Raw genomic sequence first — 20,281 nt, 5'->3', positions numbered from 1 at the left:
AGCCAGGGTTGCCCTGGGAAAGCTTCGACACAGCTGGATTAACCCCTCAGCCGCACTACCGAGGTGTACACAGTTACGGCAGATGACTCGGTCATCCGTGGATCTCCCTGTGTACCCTATATACCAATCTTAAAACTCGACTCAGACAAAACATATCTTTAAATGGCTGCTTATCCAAAGTCATTGATAAAATAATTTCCAAAAGACTATGGTGGTCAGTTAAAACCAGTGAGCTACTCGATATTCGTCAAATGGGCTTTAGGAAGGGAAAGTCGGTATCAGATTCCTTACCATCGCTAGAATCGATGACTACCGCAACTCTATCGAGAAAAAACCATCTATCACTGACATCACTCGACTTGTCTAAGCTTTTGATAAAATAGGAATCCACACAATAATAGACGAACTGGTAACCTGGAAATTAAGAGATAAATTACATAGTCAATTTATTGACCAAAATGAAAATTTGTGATCAGATCCAAATCATACAATACAAGGATCTCCGTAATCCGTTATTCTTTTTGCAATTGTTTACAACAAAGTTAACAAAACAATAGGTCTTTACGAATTATTTGAATTTACAGCATACGCTGACGACTATACAATTCTAAAAAGACTAAAGAAAAAAGATAACTCCTTAGACATAAATCCCCTACTCACGGACATCCAGTAATGGTGCAATTACTCTGGAGCAAGTCTCTTCTTACCGAAAACAAGACACTTTCATATAAATAAAATGCAATTTTACAATAGTAAATAATAATAGTTAAAAATATAAAAATAAAAAATCTCTAAAAATATAAGGTATCTCTATAACTAGCAAGTATAAATAGGACGAGCACATGGATAAACTAATACTACAAATAGCCACAAGACTTAATATAATAAAATAAAAAAAAAGCCACTCTTCAACTACCATATTAAACGATAATTTATGTAACTAATTTAATTATGATATCTAAAATTGGCTACGGGCTATTCCTATACGGAAGAGCACCAAAATCAAAGCTAAACAAATTATAAACAATGTATCACTCAGCTTTTAGAATATCATTTGGAGCCTTTCGCTCCTCTCCATACCCTACTCTACGAGTCCAACATCAAGCCAATTGAACATAAAACCAAACATGCTTTATTAAAAATCTTTAAAATAACATCTGCTTCGAAAAAAAACGGTTAGAATCAAATAAAAAACAAGAAAGGAAGCTAACTTCGGCCCGCCGAAGTTTAAATACCCTTGCAGATAGAAATTCTATGACTAGAAATCCATACCATATAAATTATATATATATGTGTTTAAAAACAATGAAGTAATACCTGCTTTTATTTCATTCACCTATACATATTATATTTGCAGCTTTATATTCACAGATTTGTATTTTTCTTCTACATCAAACGATCGTTTGTATGGCACCTATATGATATAGTCGTTTGATTTTCATAAAATTTTACACAAAATTTTAGAATAATATGAAATGGCTATATCTCAAATTTGATTAAATTCTGTTGAAAACTAAAAATGTTATCGCCACCGCGATTGTCAGTCTTCCGACAACAGCCACCGCCAATCTCATTCCTCTCAAATTTCTCGATCGTTCCTATGGGAGCTATATGATATATTAGTCCGATTTTCATAAAATTTTACACAAAATTGTAGAATAATATGAAACGGCTATATCTCAAATTTGATGAAAATCTGTTGAAAACTGAAAATATTATACTTATTAATTGAATTAATTTCTCGATCGTTCCTATGGGAGCTATATGATATAGTCGTCCGATTTTCATAAAATTTTACACAAAATTGTAGAATAATATTAAATGGCTATATCTCAAATTTGATCCAATTCTATAGAGAACTGAAAAAGTTAAAATTTTTTTTGTAAAAATTTTCCGATCATTCCTATGGCAGCTATATGATATAGTCGTCCGATCCGGCCCGTTCCGACATATATACGAGTGAGAGTATATAGAAGGCTAACTACAAAGTTTCATTCAGATAGCTTCAAAACTGAGAGACTAGTTTGCGTAGAAACGGACAGACGGACAGACGGACAGACGGACAGACGGACAGACGGACATGGCTAGATTAGATAGACTCGGCTGTTGATCCTGATCAAGAATATATATACTTTATATAGTCGGAGGTGCCTCCTTCACTGCGTTGCAAACTTCTGACTGAAATTATAATACCCTGCAAGGGTATAAAAATCACGATAGCATACGTACGCATGTACATAGATACACAGAGAAGCGGAAAGGAAAAATTGCACTGACTCACTCTCTGCGCTCACAGCAATAGAAAACCCCAATAACCATATATATTTTCACACAAGAAATTATAAATTATCTCTAAATACAAAAACAAATTCTCCCTGATATGGGTCCCAAGAAATTGCAATAATACCGGAAATAAATTTGCAGACCAAGCTGGTAAGCTACAAAACTTCCATTAATACTGGAAAAAAACCACAACACTTCAGATACTCTTAAATATATGAAATCACAATATGATTTAATCTGGAACCACACATCCCTACACTACAAACTTATTAATAAAAAAAAAAAAAAAAAAAAAAAGAAAAACAACGAAATCGACCTCTTAAGCGCAACAGCTTCTCGAATAGACATAATCAAATTTATGAGACTTCGTGTCGGACACACAGTTACCTATTTCACAAAACCCCATCCTCCTACAACACAATACTGCAATCAAAATCTAACCCTATATGTTGAACACTGAAATACACTCCTTCAAAATACCCTAGAAGATATCGTTAACCCAAAAAAATTAGAAAAACTATTTAATTTGGAAATTCAGTGACTTCTACAATAATACATAATACTAGGAAACCTGGCGAACTTCGTTTCTCCACCAGATGTCTTCGTTTTATGTAACATTTCGTTAGTTGATAAAAAAAATGAAGATTTTTTTTATTTTTGTTTTTTATTTGAAAAATATTGGAGCCACTTTAACTTTTTCACTTGCGCATCATAATCCCGCCGTTTCTCTTTTAAACTTTAACGCATTGCTTCTTCGCTTCAGTTCTGTGAATACACGTCGTCCTTTTGGACTATAACCTCAAATGCACGATCCACATAATTAACACATTTCAACTTACCACGTTAAAGACAAATGCCAACACTATATATTTTATTGTTTTTAATTAAAATGTAAGGAAACGACTACTTGATATTTTGGTTTGTAGTAAATGCTATATATCAGCGATGGATATCACGCCTTTCTGTCGAACGGGATAAAAAGTATCCTACGTCCGTTTCCTGGCTCTAAGCTACCTCCCTACCAATTTTCACCCAAATAGGTCAGGCCGCGGTGGATGTGTTGTCACAGATTACCACAGATTTTTTTGTTGTCGATATGGTGTCACAGATTACCGATCGATGCGCACGTTTTATAAAATATACAAAATTAAATATATATTTTTCAATCTTTCTGAGAAATTTTCTTAATTTAAGTTTCTATTAGAAAACTACAAAAAAAAAATCAGTTAAATCGGTAAAGCCTTTTCATGTTACGTGGCGACAACGAAAAACGGGTTTCATTTTTATACCCTTGCAGGGTATTATAATTTCAGTCAGAAGTTTGCAACGCAGTGAAGGAGGCACCTCCGACTATATAAAGTATATATATTCTTGATCAGGATCAACAGCCGAGTCGATCTAGCCATGTCCGTCTGTCCGTCTGTCCGTTTCTACGCAAACTAGTCTCTCAGTTTTGAACGGTTTCGGAACGGGCCGGATCGGACGACTATATCATATAGCTGTCATAGGAATGATCGGAAAAGTTTACAAAAAAAATTATAAAATTTTTAGTTTTCAACAGAATTTGATCAAATTTGAGATATAGCCATTTCATATTATTCTACAATTTTGTGTAAAATTTTATGAAAATTGGACGGCTATATCATATAGCTCCCATAGGAACGATCGAGAAATTAATTCAATTAATAAGTATAACATTTTCAGTTTTCAACAGATTTTCAACAAATTTGAGATATAGCCGTTTCATATTATTCTACAATTTTGTGTAAAATTTTATGAAAATCGGACTAATATATCATATAGCTCCCATAGGAACGATCGAGAAATTTGAGAGGAATGAGAATGGCGGTGGCTGTTGTCGGAAGACTGACAATCGCGGTGGCGATAACATTTTTACTTTTCAACAGAATTTAATCAAATTTGAAATATAGCCATTTCAAATTATTCTAAAATTTTGTGTAAAATTTTATGAAAATCGGATTACTATATCATATAGCTCCCATAGGAACGATCGAGAAATTAATACAATTAAATTTATAACTTTTTTAGTTTTCAGCTGATTTTCATCCAATTTGAGGTATAGCCATTTTATATAAGTTTTAAATTTTGTGGCAAATTTTATAAAAATCGGACGACTATATCATATAGGTGCCATACAAACGATCGTTTGCTGTAGAGGAAAAATGCAAATCTGTGAATGTAAAACTGCAAATATAATATGTATAGGTGAATGAAATGAAAGCAGGTATTACTTCATTGTTTTTTAACACAAATATATCTAATTTATATTGTATGGATTCCTATTCATAGAAGTTCTATCTGCAAGGGTATATAAACTTCGGCGTTCCGAAGTTAGCTTCCTTTCTTGTTATATATATATTAACATGTATCTCGTTCGAAAAGATTATTTATTTTTTTATTACACAAGATTTTTGTTCCGTTCACAATAGATATTCGTTTTAGACAATTTTGTATGAAGCCTCGGCGGCACTAAATAATTTCGAGAATTATGCTCTCGTTGCATCAGCCACCAATCTTTGTCTACAATATTGAGATGGATCTTTTGAATGTATCAAATCGCTGCAAAGTGCTGTGACTGTTTATGTTTATGTTAAGTGCTTGGGTAGAATTTCTTAAATATCAAGTGCTGTGACGGTTTATGTTTACGTTAAAGGCTTGGATAGAATTTCTTAAATATCAAGTGCTGTGTAATTAAGTAAGGAGGCTGGGGTGTCGGAAGATGAATATGTCACTATATAGATTTTAATATAAATAATATGATTAATCACTTTTAGTAACTAACATTCTTTAACTTTCGTCCATATTTTATTTCATATTATATACTATAAGACTAAAATTGTCTATTACTACAGCAGAAGACCATAGGAGCTATTGCAAAAAAAAAATAAATAATTAAAATTATTCACACTGTAATTGTGAATAATTTCTCTATAATATTAATAAAAATAATGTCCTTGTATTTAATTGCAGATTTGGTCAATTGTTTATCACAGCTGGCTGACATTCGTTCTTTTGATATGGGCAAATATTCTTTGGATGATACCTAATCAGCGACTTTCGATGATGCGATCAAGCTTTTTTGTGGTTCTCTATGCCGAATTTCTTCTTATTACTCAATATATATATGGCATGAATCTTAGCAAAGATGAGTTACCCACAAAACTAATTGTAAGTAATTTTAGTTAATTTGATTTATTTAATCAAAGACAATGAGCGTAGTTTTATTCTTATTGCGGCACATTGAGCACATTTAGGGAATTATTTAAGACTTTTAAGTTTTAAACAAAAAAGTAGTTTCCCACCTTTGGATCTATCTGAATGAAGCTTTCATTATATTTTTATCTGTTTAACAAACAATTTGATTCCGTTTGATAGAAGTTCTTTAATGTTCAAAAGTTTTTTTAAATAATATATCAGAGACCAGTAAAGGTTTTGAAGGGAAAAACGCTACGTTGACATATCGATCGACGATCATTTTAAAAAATTGCCTTACAGCACCATAATGAGTTTCACTACACTGAGCTCCTGAAAATAGGAGAGTATATTAAAAAATGGTGGAGACATAGCGAGTCTCATAAGTCACTGTTTTAGCGAACGGTCGTATGGTGTACACGCTGGACAGCACAATTTTTATCTGAAACACAAAACAAATAAACGGAAACGTTTAAAAAAAAAATTGTCAATAATATGAGATCTTTGAAAAAATATTGTTGTCTTTATACGATATTTCTGTTCTAAAAATGTTATTGTAATATAATATAAAAATTGATATTAAAAATCCTACGTTAGAGAGATGTTGTTCAAACACAGAATCGGTAAAGTCGTTTTTGAAAAATCACGTACACCGTTTTAAAAAATGTAGTTTGCAAGAAATGCAAAAGAAGATAAAAACAAAGAAAGTTATTTAACAACAATTATTACAACTTAAATTATATATATACAGATATACTTCTTTACAATGGTTGGTTAACAATATTTCTGTGGCTTGAGCTGAGGTTAGACTAACTAGGGGCGATTAGAAATTCGGAAGTTTGTTTATGGCCGTCGACATTATTTATGTGGTTTTGAAGTCTTTGGGGATCGAGATGCTTTGGGCGAGTCAAGTAATTAACATGCAATCAGGCTCTTATGAAGGTTGAGCTCCAGCACCCTAATGGGTATTGTGCTCACCTCAACTCGACGGGTCAGGTCACCGTCCTTCTTCTCTTCTAAATCATCCAGCATTAGTTCCTGGGCGACAGAGTCAAAGGTATAAAGTCCTTCTTCACCTCAACGGCCTTTAGTGTGGCGTTTTTTGCGACGCAGGTATACGCTACTCATGTCCCACGCCATCTTCCCGTACATAGGATACAGGATGCATTATGTATTCTTATTTATTTAAGGGCCAGGAAGAGGTGTTGTTAATTCCAGTCAGCGGTAGATATATCGAATTTTTGTTGCTGTAGAGGCCTAAGCGTACTCACCTCATGGATAGCAAAAGTGATGTTTACCTTCGATAAGTTGGCACTTTCTAAGAGCTATTTCTGCTGGCAGACCAATTGCGTCAAAAACTTTCTCGACTTCACCATACACGTCAGGATTTTCACCCGATTCAAGCACCCGGCATGGCACCATTAGATGTGGATATGAGATCTTTTGATTATTTCATCATTCGCGCAAAAATGTACTCCACGACCCGACATGCGACGTATTCCATCGCGAATCGATCATCTTGCCATATTTATCGCTTCTATCAATGATTGCTACGATTATGTATCGTTTGGACACCTTACTCGTGATGTTCTTGTTGAGCTTCACCGCTTATTGTAGAGAGCTTGTCTCTTGGATCGCGTTGCCGCTTACTCACCGGGTGCTCCATAACTGAAACTCATAGCAAGTGCCAGCAAGCACAAGTTTCCACGCCAGCGCCTCCTGTCGGACCAAGCACCCTCTGGGAGTCCACAGAATGCACTATCAGCACTACAAAACCAGCAACCTACAATTTGGCGAAAAATTAATGAGAGCATACACCATGCCGCCTAAGCGGTGGCCAACGTTAGAACATTCTGGAATGGCGGACCGCGGACCAAGGCACCCAAACGGAACATGTAGGTAAGGCCAGGCAAACAATATGTCAATAAACACCAAACACTAACCCTATCGTTTAATTGGCTCCTTTTCTGCCTTTCCGAATGGGCACCCGGGCAAACACATCAGCACCGTTCAAAGCACGAGTCTCCGACTCAGGTGGTGTATGCAGCTATTCTAATTTGTGTAGTTAATTGAGTTTTTTTTTCTCAATTTTATTTGTGCTGCTTGTGCTTGCTTTTGCATTCATCTTTTTGCCTTCCCCGTTTAGATGTTCTCTGCGCCGTCACGACAGCTAATGCATGCTAATACACACGCTCTATCCCTCCCCCGCTTTCTCACCCCCTTTGTGCCTCTTATCTTATCTATCGCTCTCTCTTTCGCTTATCTCCAAACGTTTAAGTACAGTGGTAAGTCTCGATAATGAATTCCCAAATTGTCTGCTTTGCCAAAACCTGCAAAACCTTATTACTGCAGATGACCCAGAAAATATCTTGAACGCCAAGTGCATTGGTGTTGCAGCTCGGACGGTAAACGATGTTAGGATAACATCGGCCATTACTACTGCGAGGCCTGTCGCTTGGTGGAGAAGGAGATAGTGTCCTTCATGCGGAAAACCAAGGGAGGCTTTAAGGACATTTTATTGAGTTTTCGCAAAACTCATGATAAGTTATTGGCGCTGGATAGCCAATTTAATAGCCTACGTTATTAAATGAGTCTCTCAGCAGTAAAAAAGGCAATGGAGGGCAGCATGAAGGCGGATCCCAATAACCCGCAACGGGTATTCAGCCGCAGCCCACCTCGGCACAGTCCTCGACCTCAGCTTTATTTCCAAGACTTCTAAAATCGAAAGCTTGAAAAGATTCGGTGCCCAAGTGCAGATTATATCTGTTTTAAATAATGACCCCTGTAAATCTAAATGAATGTTCCAAAGTTATTGCTGGTCCTTTGACTAGGAAGGCTTTCAGCTGAGGAAGATGCCAGAAGGCGCTTTCTAGAATCACCACAATCAGGTCATCTGCGCTGTAACAAGGAATAAGGTTGTCGTGTAAAGCCTTCTGTTTCTGGGTATCGGGGTTCTATTTCTGCTTACCGATATCGAATGGAACACATTGTAGTTCGTGGACTCCGGCCTGAGGCAATCCACGTCGCCTGAGCGAGGGAGCGCAAGAGATCGATTCAATTCGATCGTTAAAAATTAAATATGTTTATGTCACAAAGCAATAAGATATATAAGTAGGAACGGACCAGATCAGACGACTATGTAATATTGCTGCAATAAGAAGGATCGGAAAATTTGTAGGAAAATAAACTGATAATATTTCACGTCTTAACAGACAAATTTAAGATGTAGACGATTTATATAATTTTAGAATTAATTTTAATTTTATAAAAACCCTAACAGTATATTATTTAGCTGCCATAGAAACTTTGGTTAAATGTAAAAGAAAAAACTGTGAATGTAACACTTTAACAATAATTATTATAACAGTAGGAATTATTTCGTTTTTTTTTTACATAAATATATATTTAATGGACGTTAATGCACTACGGTTAGTACACTCCAGTGGCCTGTATGAAACCAGCCACGTTCCTTTTGGGTTAGATATTAGTAAGCGCGATAGAACATATAAAAAAGAATGCGAAGAACTTAACTACCGGCCTTTTGCCAAATTATTTTCTTGAATTTCTACTAATTCGGTTAGTATTAACGTTTTTAGTTTTGGAATACCATCTATGTTGGAGATTAATGTGTACAAATAATTATAACATAATACTCTAAAAGGTTCCTGCAATTAAATGGAGGTGCTAAAAGGTTCAACTATAAGGGTATATAGGATCTAGTGTTTCTACTTGGCACGCGGAAATTGAGCTGACTCAACAAGTCAGCACTTTCTACGTCAGCCTGCCATTAAATTGTCCTTCATTGAATTGAATTCCATCGCGCACCGATTAATACATTCAAATTATTTGTAAAACTGCGAAAATAGATCGGCTAGTACCGGATCACTATTTGCGGTAGTATTTGCTATGAAAGCGTGAAACGATTTAGGCTTACGTTTAGTGTTAACAAACTTATAAAACTAGTTTGGGTCATGTGAGAACTGGACCCAGCAATGAGTCAAATAGTTTTGAAAACACTGAGCATTCAGCACGGTTAAGTTTGACCGATCTCATAAATAATTAGAAAAAACGGCAGATTGAGAACCGGTGATTTTAAATTAAGCATGTGTAATTCTTTAGTAAACCACGAAGGCTTATTTGAGATTGGCAGATAGTATAAAGGAACACGTTCAGTAAAAAATGAGTTCTTGGCATTGTAAAAAATATCCACGGCAACTACCATGTTAGTGCACATGTATAGATCGGACCAATTAATTAGATATATAAAATTAACCGGCCGTTAAAAATCCGCTTTGCGAAGACAGAGGACTTTTTTGGCTGAACGGCCAGATGGATTCTGTAAGTCAGACCCAAAGTAAAGAGTCACATCGAAACAAGGATGATAGGCTAAGCTGACTCATGCCGGGTCAGAAGCAAAAGTCCATCAAGCGCTTGAGGAAGCGAAATGTCAAGCAAGCCAGCGACAAAGTCATGTTGTGTAAAAGTCAGGAGGGTATTGGTGGAACTGTTTGAGGACCAAGAAGCTTCAGAGATATTAAAATCTCCTACGACTCCCAAATGATCCCTATCCGAAAGTTTATTGAAAAACATCTAAATAGCGGAAAGGTGGATCTAATCAATAGGAAGTTCCGACAATTGAGGAATGTAGGAACAGGTAATAAATAAATAATAGTTAAAAAAAACTAAAAAAACACGATTTTATAAATAACCGAACTAAAAAGACGAAAATAATTTATAATTACAAGCAAAATTATTAAACTCAGAGCAATAGTATATAATTATAAACAAGATCGCTAAATTCAGAGTTAAGAGCTTGGGGTGCATCCGGAGACACGGTAGTATCTCCGTTACATACATTCATACATCCCGAAATAATAAAAGCGTGTTAAAATTGAGCTACCTTTGATAGATAGCATCATTTAAAGGAATTCAACATCGTGGCATTCCTCGAGGGTTAATAATTCTAACGAGAGTGAGGAGTCCACAGCTATAAGAACTCCACCCCCGCGCCTGATAGTGCGATCTAGCCGATAGACTGTGAACACAGATGGGAAAAACTTCGGAGCTCAGAATACCAGGTTTCTGTGAACACAATAACGTGAGAAGCAAATGGAAGACTATCAGAATACAAGTTAGGAAGCTCACTACGTAAGACTTTTGCATTCTGATAGGAAATACCTAGGGAGTAGGTAAGTTTTTTGGTTCGGGATTGGGAGACGTAGAAGACTATCAGAATACAAGTTAGGAAGCTCACTACGTAAGACTTTTGCATTCTGATAGGAAATACCTAGGGAGTAGGTAAGTTTTTTGGTTCGGGATTGGGAGACGTAGAAGGCACAGTGGTCTAATCAGGCCTGGGAAGAGTTATTCCTACAGGCCGTTTTTTCTGTTTCCTAGCTTCGAAACCCTTGACAATAACGTACTCTGGCCAGAAGTTGGTAGAGTAAATTGTGTCAATTTAAAATCATTTAATCATTATTTTATCGACTCTGGTTTTGCTTTAGATAAAGGCGAAAACATCTTCCGATGCTTGAGTAGGGAGGAGCCGCAAATCAAATATATGCCTCGAAGGTGGAATAGCTATTAGGGGTTTTGGCTGGCAGATTGGTTATCTGCCGTGCCAATATCGGCCGGTATTCCTTGGGCGGAAGTAATGATTTTTACAGGGCTTTGAGGGGTCATTATTTCTGACCCTCAGGGGACAAATCGAATATGGAGTTAATGCTGAATCGTTGGCTGTGCTGATTGCTGCCCACCGCTTCGGAGACTCATTTATTTATTAAATTGAGTATCCAGCGCAAAGAACATATGAAGCCGCTCTTGGTTTGCCGAATAAAAGACATTATCTCCTTTTCCACCTCGCGGCAAGCCTCGCATCAGTAACGCAGGCCGATATTTTTCCTCACGTCGTCCACCGTCCGAGCTGCAACACCAATTCACTTGGCGTGCATGACATTGTCGCACAGCCAGCAACCGATGGTGAGATCACCTGCAGTAATGGCCTTTTTGTAGGTTTTGGAAAAGAAGACAATTGGTGTAGTTATATTGGGACTCACCACTTAACTTTAACTTTTGTAGATAAAAAAAGAGAGGGCGATGGATTAGAGGAGCATGATAAGAGGTGCAGCGATACAGAGAGAGCGGGAGAGTAGTAGAGCAGAAGAGCGTTTTGCTGTCGCGACGGCGCAAACAAAGGCTAAATGGAGAAGGCGATAATGGGAATGCAAAATATGAAAAACCACTAGCACGACAATTAAAAATTGAGATATAAACTCAATAAAGTAAACATATTAGAAAAGCTGAATCCACAGGCGAAGTGAACGGAAAGGTATTGTAAGCAAAAGTAGAATTAATGAAACCCCGTAGGTTTTATGTAAAATATAACACCAATCGATAGCGCAAGAAAAAAACACTTCGTTCACTTTAAAAGATGAAAAGATAATGAAAGATTAGTAATTACTGTAGCTGCTCAAAATAATATTTGTCCTCAAGGTAGTACATATCTTATAACAGTTGTTCCTATAACTTAAAATAAAATAATAGTCTAATTTAATCATGTTGGTGTAAATAAATAAGAACCATAATAAATTTCTTGTCCTACATGTGAATAAATACAAGGAGTAGGAATATCACAGAAGCGTGGCAGCTTTGATCTTTTTATCGTAAATAAGGGTTATTAATTGGATAAATTAGGGTTAAGTGACACCTGCCAACACTTAAAGGGTAGGCTAACCAAAAAATTAATTAGGGTCAATGATGACACGTGAGAAACGTGTGTGGAAGCGCTACCGCCACGAAGACCCAGTCGATAAGGCTATACGTGCGAATGCTACGGAGCGATATCGAAACGCTTTGCCAAGATCGAATCTCACGCCAAAATGGAATGGAGGGTGAAAAAGACACATGCCACCTGTGCACTCACTTCCGTTCAAAAAGAAACGAAAAGGATAAACAAATCCGATCATCACCAAAAAGGAATTTTGTGAAATTTTCATAAAAGACTAATAGTCCGTTGCTTATCTTCCTTACATGCCAGCGTCGGACTTCGGCCTCCTTCGGATCTTCCGAATGTCTCACGTGCGGCTGCTGGTGTAATGTCCGTGGCTTTTATTCACAGCCGAAGCTCGCTCTGCACGTTCTGCTGTCGGCACTGTTCCTCTAGACGTTTAAAGTATCAATTACCAGGTCAAGCGCATATGGGCAATTCTCCAGAAAGGTCCACCGCGGGCAACAACTTAAAATTGCTTAAAAACGAGTATTTTTAACATGGTTACATACAAAATTGGTCAAATTGATCATGACTAAGAGAATTTTTAATTTTCTAAAATAAATTTCGAAATAATGTATGTTAAGCACGCGTTAACGCAATTTGTGTTATTTTTTTTATTAAAAAAGGTGACAAAAAAGGCATGTTTTGTTTTGATGCCAATATCTTAAACAAAAGAATTCTACTTTTGCTTTCTAATATCACACATAGATTCCAAAGAGTCCATATAAAATGAAAAACGACATATGCGATTACCATTATTTGTACAGGTTTAGTTTGAATTATTGCTTTCTAAAATGTCGCGACCGAGACTTAAATTGAATTGAAAAAATAACAAATTAATATTTTAAAATTAAACAAAATACATTATTAAGATAATTGATTGCTTAATTAATTAAAATTTATAGCATTTCAATTTTTCTTTATACTTCGCTGAAATCAGAGCTAAGATGGGTTTTTGCAAATGTGACTCCTGTTTCTGTTGAGTGTAAATGCAGTACATTATAGTGATTATCTTGAAAACGAACAAGGGTTCAAAATCGATCTTAGCACCAATTATAGTGCTTAGCAAGAGCTATACGTTTGAAAGTTTTTTAAATTTAAATAAAGTCTTGGCACATTTTTTTTTTAGTTTTAAAGCGTACGAATGTCGCATTCGACACCAGAGAATTGCCCTTATAGATATATTATATTAGGGAAACTTCAGCCAGTCTTATGTCTCCTCGCATTTTTCATTAACGTTAATTGCCATAATCACAATCTAACCTTATTTATATAATAATGTTTTGAAACAATAAGAAATTTATTAATGACTAGCTGTACCCTGCCACGTTTCTCTGTGGCATATTGTGGTTGCACGCATAAGAAATAAGTCAAACAAAAAAGAATAATTTTCAAATTCATTTAATTCTGAAATACTTGTTGGTATACAATATTCTTCGTTTCTCCATTCTCTGCGTCAATATAAAGACTATCTGGTTTTCCGACACGGGGACACGCAACATATAATTGTCCGTGTGAAAAACAATCTGCATCCAAATCTAGACCACACAACTCCAGAGATTGACCTTGAGCTTTATTAATGTTCATTGCTAACTCCAAACGAATGGGAAACTGCAATCTCTTGAACTGGAACGGTGTATCAGTCAGGATCAGAGGAATCCTAGGAAGGAGGACATCTTCATCTTTGAAGATCAGAGGAATCCTAGGAATGAGGACATCTTCACCTTTGAAAGGACCAATTATGATCGTCCCTCTATTTTAAAAGTTGGCATAAAATTACCCTCTCTTATTTCTTTGGCGCCAAACGAAGTCATTTGAAATAGGCTATTGTACTTACGGATGTTGGTTATGAAATGTCTAGATAGCGAATTATTATTTGTCAAAAGATTTTTTATTTGCTGTGGTTGTTCCTGAATACTGGGGAGACTAACTTTTCCAGAAGCACAGCACATTCCATTAGTTTCATCGACCCATTTTTTGGCTGAACACTTAGGGCAGATCTTATTCATGTCGCCGATTTGGACGGAAGACTGTTGAGCATAATCAATCTGTGGATCGTATCTTAAAGCCGATCTTTTACTGTGGGCTAAAACTTGATTGCGACTTCTCGCTCTTGACGTCTGTTGTCGTTCTCTCTGATCTTGTAGGCGTTGGAAACGCTCAGAGCTTGATTCCCTAGTGCGAGATTGAATATTTCTGATATTGTGCTCTTCAAGCCGCTGCAAACGCTGACTACTTGACTCTCGCGCATGTACATGTGAGGTTCTTAGATTTTGTTCAGTAAGGCGCTGCGAACGCTCAAGACTGGACTCTCGTGCGCGTACCTGAGAGGTTCTCAAATTTTGTTGAGCTAGACGCTGTAAACGCTCAAGACTCGATTCTCGCGCGCGTGCTTGAGAGGTTCTCAAATTTTGTTCAGCGAGCCGTTGCGAACGCTCGGTACTCGACTCTCTAGCACGCGATTGTGCCACATATTGTCTATGAATTGAAAGACGATTTTCAGTTTCTGATGAAGATTCTTCATTTCGACGTATTTTTGATGCCCTGGCCTGGGAACTATTTCTAGAAAGTTGATATCTTGATCTTTTAGGCATTTCAAAATAACAAAAGAAAAAATGCCTTTGAACTAAATATATTTATTTTTTTAGAGCTTCTCTGTAAACAATATTTGATGTTGTTTTATTTTGTGGCAGCAAAATAAATTGATTTTCATTGGCTCCGACTCGCGATAGACCAACATACAGTTGACCATGAGTAAAACATTTCTTTCGCAGATCGATTTATACTAATTTGAAGGTTTTGCCTTGTGACTTGGTAATTGTTAATGCGAAAGATGTTTTTACCGGAAATTGAAGCCGTTTAAATGGGATTGTCATATCATTTTGGATCATCGGTATCCTCGGTATATGAGCTAGTTGACCACCTGCTGGCCCATTTTTGTAGCGGTGGTATTTTAATTTCTTTTTTTCAATAAAAAAACGCTTATTGTGACATGACTGTAATAGTTAGAGATATGCTGCCGCTGATTTTTTGTAGATAATGGTGTGTTCTAAAAAAATGTAGTATATCATTTTGTTCTATCATCAATAGTTTTCGCAGCGCACGCGATGTAAGGTAGTTTTTTGATATTTTTTTAACACCTTGGATTACGTTATCGTAATTTTAGTAAGGATGCCTATTTTTTTTTAAATGAAATATAGCCTATGTCACTCAGGAATGATGTAGCTTTCCAACAGTGAAAGAATTTTTTATTATTTTAGCTTCCTTTGGTGTTGTTGGCCAAAGATCAAAATGTGGGCCTTCGATGGCCAAACTCCAAAGTAGGCTGGTTCCCTGTTACACGGACAAAAAGTGCAGGCGTCGGGCTCTGCTGGCTAGCATCTAGAGGCGTGCTTCTCCGGACCAGCCGATCATCAATTAGGCACAAAGTCCAGAAATAAATAAATATTTGTTTTTATTAGTTTTCTGCAGTGAATTAAAAGTGTACAAAGACATGAAAGTGGCGGACAGGTGGAGGATTATCCCTTTTTTGTTATTAATAATGTTTTACCGTCAGTCCGGATTTAGCTCTGGGCGGAAAGAAGTTTAGCAGCGTGAAGTTAGCTGCACGTGCACTGAGACTAGGTTTGTATTTATGGCCGATATGCCACCCATAGGGGTGTGATAGTACGATCCGATAGGGCGCCTAATTTGAATTATGCCGTCAGAGGGCTCTGTGTGACAGTGCTACGACAACTTCCAGGAAAAGTCCAGTTAAGATATCTCTATCCGTAACTTTAAAATGACTCAGCGGAGAGAAAGCTCATTCCAACTTATTATTAAGGGGTTACATACAGTTAGAGGGCCAAAAAAATGCATTTTTCAGAGTGTTTTCTGAAGAAACTTTTTAACTTATTGATCCCAAAATGAATACCCATATTATGGTATCTTTTAACTGTATTTTAAGAGTTAGAACTAGTAAAAATATTTATTTGAAAAAGAGTTGCACCTGTTCTCCTGGAGCTCTTCTAAAAAAGACGTTTTGCGGTGATCACTATATTTCGGAACTGGATCATTTGAAATTAAAAAACCAAACACATTTCGTGAGAGTAATGTCAAATTTAGTAATTTATCGAAGGAAAAAGCAAAATATAGTTTTTTGAAAAAATGACAGTTTTGCAAAAAAAAAAAAAACGATTTTTCGCCGAAATTCGACATTCGAATTTCGCATTCGACATTCGAATTTCGCATTCGACATTACAGAATTGCCCATATGCATATTCTGCTAATTTGAGGAACTAGAGTGGGCAATGTTCTCAGTTCCATATAATAAGACACCGTAACTCATATTACTTCTAACCCATTATTTCTGTTAACATAACCATTTTTTGTCAAACCATTGTTAGCTATAAATACCGTTAAATTTCTGTTGAAATTTTCGTGTTCAAATATGCAAAAGTCACATAGATAATTCTGCACGCTTACATATATATTTGCTTAAATGTATGTGTATAATAAGTAGATGCACATTCCAATGTCTTCTTCTAAATGTAAAAGTCAAGAAGCACACATATGTATGTAAATTTAACCAATAAGAACCATAGCACAAACTGCTCCACTATTTTTTTTTTTTTTTTTTTGTGCATAGCATAAAAACCAAAGAAGCCCGACATTAACGTGAATAGAAAACGAAGTAAGCTCTCATTTAATTAGTTCGTTCGATGTAAAAAAGTGAATTCTGAGATACCTTGACAGATGAAACTGAATGCGGTTACAATCAGTTAATTTAAAATAAAAGTGCTGCATACATAAATACATACATATAAAAAATCATAATTGGCAAAGATCTTTCTAGAAGCGATTCGACAAATTTACAGCAAATCTCCACGTGACGACGGGACGGTGTTGCCAGATAGTGCTGCCGCTGAAGGACATTGTTGCTAGACAGTGTTGAGAAACATTATTGCTGTTGGAAGCTGCTGGCTGGTGTGGCTGTAAAAAGTTGCTGGAAATTGTTGCTGAAAAAAAAATGCTAGGAATTGTTGATATGAAAAGTTGCTTGAAATTGTTGCTGTGAAAAGTTGCTGAAAATCGTTGCTGAGGAGAGTTGCCATGTAGTTGTTGCCTTGCCTTTGTGTTAGAGAATCTTACAATGGATAAAGGAAACCGTTTGAATTTAAAGTGAGAGCGCTGTTAGAAGAGCATGATCTTTTGAAGGTTATAGAGGAAACGCATGAAGAAGTGACTGATGAGAAAAAAAGGTAGAACGTAATGCAAAAAGTTTAATAATTAAATACTTAAGCATGCGTTCTTTTCTTTCGCTAACAGTGGGAACGCTGCCAATCAGATTTTTGCAAATTTAGATGCAATTTACGAGCGAAGAAGCATCGCAACTAGCTCTGCGAAAGAAACTTTAAGCCATGAAATTGAAAGGTGACACTTCACTTCTCAATCATTTTAATTTCTTCGATGACCTCATTAGTGAACTTATCGCATCAGGAGCAAAATTAAAAGATATGGATAAAATTTCTCATTGACTTCTAACTCTTCCATCCAGTTATGATGGAGTTATAACGGCAATAGAGACTCTATCTGAAGATATTTTAACATTAGCCTTTGTAAAAACACGACTCCTTGCCCAAGAGATAAAGCTTAGGAATATTAGTGTTTATGGGGAAGACAACAAATTTGCCACCCCTGAGCAATAACTACGAACGCACGAATAGGTCGATTATATGCTGTATTTTATTTTCGTTTTCTCTCTGGTCGGAGCTGCAACTACCGATCGAATATTGACTTCAACATATATAATCTTAAAATGTAGCTTAGCATAGATAATGCGACAGAAGAAGAAGAGAGAGAGAAATAGATAAACAAAGAGAAGAGTTAAGAGCGCAGCAGGTGCAGCCATACACCCATGCGCGCATGATTAGGCGCTAGCGGTCTGCTCCGAACATACTCCCCCCGTTGGAAGAGGTACTGTTTCAACTTCATCGGCATCGTGGGGCAGAACGGCTAGCTTGGCGATTTTGTGGCCTCCAATTGGCCAACAACTTTTCAAGAAGGCAGCTGGCTTTCCTACGGCAGCAAGTGTGCCACCATCAAAATGATTCGTAGGATCCTTGACGACGGCAGCTGAGACAGACTGAGGAGTTGACGCACTCGGCAGCCCTCCAGACACGATCCAACCAAGTTTGGTGTTCTGAAGGGTTGGAAACGCGCTACCCAAATGAATTTGTCCCGTAGCCATTATTTTAAAGAAGAGTCCAGCACCAATTATGAGATCTATTCGATCTGATCGATTGAAATGAGGTTCAGCAAGCGAAATATTTTCCGGAATTTTCCATGATACTGCGTTTATATCGAAATGGGGCTGATACTCAGTGATACTATCAGTCACAACCGCGGAGAATGAGGCACGATAGCTTGCATCCCAGGATTGCGCTAGAATGTCGACTGCCTTATCAGAATTCAAAAAGGATTCCCCAATCCCAGCGACTATGGTATGCGACTTTCGACAATTCAAATTAAGTTGATTCGCTAGACGAGACGTTATGAAATTTATCTGAGACGCCAAGTCCAAGATTGCTCGGCAAGGCATAAATTCTCCAGCCTTATTCCTCCCATAGATAATAGCGGTTGGTAGCAACACGTAATCAACAGGCACCATATCTGTGGGGCTTGGTGGAGGGTTCGATGAACGGTGATTAGGTTGGGATGATGAATGTGATGATGCCAATGCTGATGAAAATGATGTTGATGGCTGTGAGTTGGGAAATGGATCGGATGATAGAGATGAGGCGGTGGATGGTACAGATGGGTCCTGATTAAAATGCAACAATGAGTGGTGCTTCATATAACAGTATCTGCAGTGCGTTGACTTGCAGTGCTGCAACCTATGCCCCTTGCGCAAACAGTTGAGGCACAGGTGCAACTTCTTTGCTTCTCTAAATCGAAGATTCGGGCTCAAATTTAGAAATCGAGAGCATTTTGGCAAATAATGATCGCTCGCATCACAAAACGTGCATAGGGGAAGATTTGAGCTACCAACTGAAGCAATGAAGCTATACCCATGCAGGGCTTTTCCCACCTGCCGGCTTGGCGTTACCAAGGCTTGATCCGAATTTTCCATTATCCTACACCTCCTTTGCAAGAACGACTCCATAGAATCCCACGTAGCTAGGTTGTTGATGGACAAATCCTCCTCCCATTTTTCCCGCGTCCTCTGATCGAGCTTCCGTGCGACGATGTGAATCAGCAATCCGTCTAAGATTTGTTGCGTAGTGGCCAGGGTACGGATTGCTCGCAGATGCGAATTCATGCAATCGCTTAACTCCCGAAGACCCTTGGCTGATCCCTTCTCGACACCTTTTAACCCAAATATTGCCTGTACGTGTGCCTGAAAATGTAGAACTTTATTATCGAATCGATTTGTAAGTAAATCCAAAGCCTTTTTATAATTGGCATTCAAGGGCTCAAGCGAACGTATGGTCTCTAGAGCCACACCACCTAAAATTGACCTTAGATATTGTAATTTTTCAATATCACTTAGCTCTTCGTCGTTTCCGATGACTGTGCTGAACGTTGCAATAAAGTCCGGCCAATCAGAGTAGGATCCATGGAACCGAGCTATCTCCAAAATTGGCAACCGAGGCTTCCAAGATCGGAAAGAAAGATCCGGATGATTAAAATTGTCTATGGAAGTTGAATTTGCAGCGCTTGCAGCCGGCAATTGAGATTTGCGAAGCGCCGCTAAACCTCGATTTATCTTCGCCTTCACATCCATGAACGCCGTGGAGAACTCAATCCGATGGTCGCTTGCTATCTCCGAAAAGTCCAATTTTTCCAGCGAAGTCTGTGCGGAATCAAAGGCCAAATTTAATGAATTAATCCACTCCAGTCGCGCCAGTAAATCAGCTTCATCAAAATGATCTACAGTCTCCGGATTTATGAAATAATTCATCGAGCTCAATTGCCGCAAAAAGGGATTGGGCCTTGGCTTGGTAAAAGTCCACGTCACTTGGCGGCTCATTTTGA

At 37.4% G+C, this 20,281-nt stretch overlaps 1 protein-coding gene across 1 annotated transcript; it reads right to left on the bottom strand.

Annotated features, from left to right (window-relative positions):
• Positions 1-247: 247 nt before the first annotated feature.
• Positions 248-20,210, bottom strand: LOC147642997 (uncharacterized). The gene is given in 3 exon segments (XM_086837414.1): positions 248-414; positions 19,335-19,394; positions 19,397-20,210. Coding segments are annotated over 3 exon segments (1,038 nt in total). The 5' UTR covers positions 20,208-20,210.
• Positions 20,211-20,281: the final 71 nt, after the last annotated feature.

Source organism: Drosophila serrata, unplaced genomic scaffold, assembly GCF_035046125.1.
Source record: "Drosophila serrata isolate PLE 108 unplaced genomic scaffold, ASM3504612v1 contig_308, whole genome shotgun sequence".
Taxonomy (NCBI): domain Eukaryota; kingdom Metazoa; phylum Arthropoda; class Insecta; order Diptera; family Drosophilidae; genus Drosophila; species Drosophila serrata.
This window is presented reverse-complemented; position numbering and strand designations above follow the sequence as displayed.